We start from the raw sequence: 5696 nt of genomic DNA, 5'->3' as shown, positions 1-5696 counted from the left end.
CAACACAAAACGATCGAAAAGTTTGGAGATTTTCTAACTACCGTAAATGACCTAATAAACGCCCCCTATCTAAAGAAAGCCTTTGATCTAATGAACGCCCCCCTAAGCTTACAAGTTTGTAATGAACGCCCTTCTCTAATAAACGCCCTTCCCCTCCCCGCTCTCCCCCCCCCTGCCAGCTTAAAAACGGACTAAAGCACACTAGCATACACCCAGCATACTCACATTGGCACCAGTCGGGCCAAGACGGGACGCTAGCACAGTCTATTACCCGTGCAGTTCGGCAACCATGGACAGCTGTTTCGTCCTTATTAGGACTCGTCAGCATGGCATAGCCGGTTTGCCTCAGTTGCGGCAAAAAAACTGCAGGGCGACTTCGACTCGAACGAAAAACAAACAACATAGGAATTCTGGAAATATAAATGGTAATTTGATTGCCTTCTTACTTAATCAACACCGGTAAGCGAGTGGCGTTACGCAGGCTAAAATTAAAAAAAATGTGATCCTGGCTGAGACTAGAATTCCACTGCACTTGGGCAGGGCCGTAGCCAGCCACAGGCAAATGGGGCACTCGGAGGGGGGGGGGGGGGGGGGGGAGGGGGCGGTAAAATTTTGATGTTTAGTGTTTCACAATTAGTATGAGAGTAAAGTATGAGATAAAACACCTGCTTTTGTTGGATTTATCATCCAGTGGCTAGCTTTGCCTCGGTGAAATTTTGAGATTGGTTACAGGCCTGTTGGATTTGTTACATTTTCATAGTTTGTAAAGAACGCCCCTTTCTAATGATTCTTTCCTATCTAATGAACGCATCCCCTCGGACCATCGAAACTTAATAAACGGTAATCCTTTGTTTTTAAAAAAGATTAGGAAAGGATTAAGGATTTGTTGTCTATGCCTAAGACGAAGCGGTACTGAGATTGGTATTTTTATTTTTGAATAAGAAGGTTGACTTGCCGGAGGGATGCACGGTAGGAATATGGTTGAGACGGTACAAAACTAGTCTGCGTAGCCAGCAAGCGTTTCCCGTGGAGTTTCTGCAAAAAAGATAGCGAGCACTTGCTACGCGGGCTAGTACAAAACAAAATTCAGAGGAGGCATTCCCCTCTTGAACGATAGCTTTAAAAAATTAGTCCATTCTTCCAAACAAACGCTATGGGCCAACCTCTTATATAAAGTGGTACACTCTTTTTTTTTATAAGAACCTTTCTTTATAAAAACGTCCAGCCTGAGATTTCACCAAATTTTAAAAACATGCTAAGAACATGCCGAGGCTCAGACAGCAGAGCAAAGTTTCTATTTTAGTCCAGATGCGTTCTAAAATGCAGAATCAAATTGTACTCATAGTACCACTTTATAATTGCTATGGATCATAAGTGTAATTCTCTTATTCCTAATAATTAATTGGGTAATATAAATATTCTTATATACGCTAAAATTTAAGAACGTCGTTTAGAACGTATTCCGGCGCCTTAAAACGCCCCCAAAATAAGTACCACCTTATAATTGCTATGGATCATAAGTTTAATTCTCTTCCTAATAATTAATTGGGTAAAATAAATATTCTTTTTTATTGACTCCCATGATTATCTGGGCGTGCGCTGTTCTCGCGACCTACGATGGGGGAGCCACTGCTCTAAGATCGCAAGCAGTGCTAGCAGTTCACTAGGTATAATCAGGAGAACCCTTAAACCATGCTCAAGAGAGGTTAAAGAACGTGCCTATATGACATTAGTCAGGCCTAAACTTGAATATGCCGCCGCTGTGTGGAATCCGTACACCACCAAGGATGTTTCCCTCCTCGAGCAGGTACAAAAAAGCGCCGCGCGATTTGTAACTTCCAACTACAATTATAAAGCCAGCACTACAGAAATGGTTGAGTCTCTAGGTTGGGACACTCTGGAAACAAGACGCCTCATGCTGCAACTATCAATGTTTTTTAAGATCAAAAACAACATAGTCAAAATTCCATTCCCGACAAGCATCCAAGAGAACACAAGAACATCCAGAAGGACAGATATAAGCTATAGACAGTTGCAAGCAAACGTAAATGCGTTTGGCATGTCCTTCATACCAAGAACAATAAGAACTTGGAACTTGGTATCTGGCGACATTGCGGCCCTGCCATCCTTACAGCTCTTTCAGGCCGCCGCCTTGCCTGCGTTAAGATCCAAGCAGGCCCCTGGCTATATGCGCCGCCTCTAGCCAGGGTACACCATCCCCCCTTTGCGTTAGCGAAAGCTATAAAAGGTTATAAACTTTAAGTAGTAGGGTTTTGGCGCAGCTGGCGCAACTTTTTGATCTCCCCAAATTTCATTCCAAAATGGCGCAAAAGTCTCCGCACACCTCCGCCAAGCCTCGCGACCTGCGCATGCGCGAGTTTGCCAGAGATCTCTTGCACGACCAAGCCCACCCGTCAATCACTTTGTCACGTGATAGCCAAGCCCACCTGTCAATCACTTTGTCACGTGATAGCCACGCCCACCTGTCAATCACTTTGTAAAAAACCTATCAATCACTTTGTCACGTGATAGCCACGCCCACCTGTCAATCACTTTGTAAAAAACCTGTCAATTACTTTGTCACGTGACGGCCACGCCCACCTGTCAATCACTTTGTAAAAAACCTGTCAATCACTTTGTCACGTGATAGCCAAGCCCACCTGTCAATCACTTTGTCAAGAACCTGTCAATCACTTTGTCAAAAACCTGTCAATCACTTTGTCACGTGACAGCCAAGCCCACCCGTCAATCACTTTGTCACGTGACAGCCAAGCCCACCCGTCAATCACTTTGTCACGTGTCGCATCTAGGGGGAGCCTGGGGGCTATTCTGGTCTAAAGACGTGTGGGGTCCTAGATAAAATGACATTAAAGACGGAGGTGAAGATTAAAAACGATGCGGCTACAGCCGGCGGTTGTTCGGTGTTGGAGGTGAATGTGAGTGACACTGCGGATGTGGGGCCTGAACACTGCTGTTGTGACGCTGATTACTATGAAGACTCAGAATACGGAAGCTTCGACCCCGTTGGGTTTGTGGCCGGAGCGGCGACGATTGTCCTTGGTGTTCTAGCAATGTTAGACTCCATGCCACGGTATGGCGAAAAAAGATGGGTGAGATACTAGTCCACGGATGTGGTGCGGAGGCTTTAGACCGCACTGCCCCCACGCGGACCCCTTCGGAGGTCTTAGCGACCACACACATCACACCCAGAGGGAGCTCGAGGGGCTAGCCTCTCGGCTTCACATCTAGAAAGCCTTTGAAAAGTGGCTTAAAGACATGAACAGTCTAATAAAATGAAGGAACAAACAGTGGATCAGTTGGAGAATCTTACGGTGAAGGACCTCAACAGAGCGATGGCACGCGCAGCGTATGGTGGTCACATCGAGATCGTAGAGGTGTGTAGGGGGCGGGGCGCGACGGACTTCGACACGACCATGATCAACGCGGCGTGTGGTGGGCATGTCGACATCGTGGAGATGTTTAAAGAGTGGGGCGCGAAAGACTTTGACGGCGCAATGGTGGCCGCAGCACTCCACGGCCACGGCGAGATCGTCGAACTGTGTAGAGAGTGGGGTGCGGCGGACTTTGACGGCGCAATGATAAACGCAGCACTCCACGGCCGCGGCGAGATCGTCAAGCTGTGTAAAGAGTGGGGGGCGTCGGATTTTGACTGGGCTATGGTGTACGCAGCGGGGGGTGGTAATATCGGAATCGTTGAGTTGTGCAGGGGGTGGGGCGCGACGGACTTTGAAGAAGCCATGTGGGTGGCGCATGAGAATGACTACCACGAGACCGCGGCGTTGTGTCGCAGTTGGTTACCGACCTGGAGCGCGGTGCATGATGATCTGTTTAGGCACCACCACAAACGTAGATTCATCAAGAGTCTCGAGGATGAGCTTTTACCCAAGACTTGGCATCCGGACAGGTTTTGGGATTGGTGCATGGATGAGCAAGAGAAGGAAATGTTGGGAGAATGCTTCGCCAGGTAGACGTCGGCCGGCTAGAAGGCGGGTATCACGTGTTGGATTGAAAAGTGGCTTAAAGACGTGAACAGTTTAATAAAATGGAGGAACGAACAGTTGAACGTACGGTTGAAGATCGGTCACCACCACCATATAATATCCCCGGCGGACCGGTGCCTGAGATTAACGTCCCCACCCTCATGCCGGAATTTGCACTGTTTGACCAAGCCCTCATCGAATACGAGACTAGTAGAGTCTCCTTGGGAGATGAGGATAGTAGTAACACCCCTTGCAATCATGACGACCTAGTCACAGAAGACGGGGTCACTAGTTGCTTAGAGTGCGGGGAACAGATGCAGCGCGTGATCGCACACGAAAGGGAATGGGGTTTTTACGGACATTCCGACGGCAAACGGTCTTCGAACCCAAGTCGGGTCCAGATACGTAGGTCTGAGGATAGAAATATTGACAAGGATGTGGAGGGCATGGGTTTTAGTGGGGTAATTGTAGCCAAAGCTAACGAGATATACACTCAGGTGACGAAAGGCCAGATTTTTCGCGGCGACCCACGGAAGGCGATCGTCTTTGCGTGTATCTACTACGCCTACAAGATGTCCGGTAAGTGTCAGACACCGAAAACCTTGATGGAAACTTTTGGATTGAGCAGGAAGAGTTGCCTTAAGGGTCTAAAAATCTTTAGTATTAACGCGCCTAAAGATTACTTACTACACGGAACGTCTCCCACCGTCGTGGACCACATTCGCGATGTGATGGATAGATTCTCGGCGTCCCCCGCACAGAAGGGAGAGGTGGTCCTGCTCTACTACAGATCTAAGAACCGCTCGTCTGAGTTGAATCGCGCTCGCCCACAATCCTTTGCGGTCGCTTTAACCTATTACTGGGTACGGCTAAAGGGGGTCGATATTACACTTAAAAAATTCTCCGAAAGAACGGGCGTCTCCGAGTTAACCATCAGTAGGAAAGCGAGAGAAGTGGCCACAGTCCTGGGTACGCCTGGTGTGGTATGATGTTTCCTGATTTCCAGAGAAATCAGGATTTCCAGAAAACTGTCAGTTCGGAGTAGATGTGAATTAAGACGTCTAAAAAAATTCGAAAAAAGTGGTTTAAAGACGTGGATGTAATAACAAAATGGATATGCAAAGTGCTGGAAGTCTTACAAATCTCACCGTGGAGGATCAAGCCGCCACCTTAGCGAGGTGGGGAGCCGCAGACTTTGACGCCGTTATGGAGCGCGCGGCGTGGGAGGGGTGCGTCGAGACCGTGAGGTTGTGTAAGAGTTGGGGTGCGACGGATTTCGAAAAGCCGATGGTCAGGGCCGCGATGAACGGCCACACCGAGATCGTTAAGATGTGTTGTGAGTCGGGCGCCTGTGACTTCGTGTATCCAGCGTCCATGGCCGCGAAAGGCGGGCACGTAGAGGTTTTGAAGGTGATGGGCGAGTATTGTGCCGACGGAGGAGAGGCCATGACCGAGGCCATGGGTGCTGCGGCGGCGGAAGGTCAGGTGGGGGTTGTTGAGTTGTTGATAGATCTAGGTGCCGATGTCGATGTCGGTTGGGCCACCGCCGAGGCGGCGTACAATGGGCACGTTGAGGTTCTAAAGCTGCTGAGAGAAAACTTCAGCGAGTTTGACCCGGACTATGCTATAACACCGGCCACCGAATCTGGAAACCTCGAGATTGTGAGGTTGTGCTTGGAGTGGGGCGCGACCGAT

General features: G+C 48.7%; 1 protein-coding gene across 1 annotated transcript; it reads left to right on the top strand.

Annotated features, from left to right (window-relative positions):
* The first annotated feature begins 4063 nt into the window (after positions 1–4063).
* Positions 4064–4990, top strand: LOC125557535 (transcription initiation factor IIB-like). The gene has a single exon (XM_048720201.1). It carries the CDS (start codon positions 4064–4066, stop codon positions 4988–4990), a length of 927 nt encoding a protein of 308 aa, XP_048576158.1.
* Positions 4991–5696: the final 706 nt, after the last annotated feature.

Source organism: Nematostella vectensis, chromosome 12 (assembly GCF_932526225.1).
Source record: "Nematostella vectensis chromosome 12, jaNemVect1.1, whole genome shotgun sequence".
Lineage (NCBI taxonomy): Eukaryota > Metazoa > Cnidaria > Anthozoa > Actiniaria > Edwardsiidae > Nematostella > Nematostella vectensis.
This window is presented reverse-complemented; position numbering and strand designations above follow the sequence as displayed.

What these genes read in the sequence shown, in the direction of transcription:
- LOC125557535 (XM_048720201.1), top strand. Translation starts at nt 4,064, where the DNA reads ATGGAGGAACGAACAGTTGAACGTACGGTTGAAGATCGGTCACCACCA.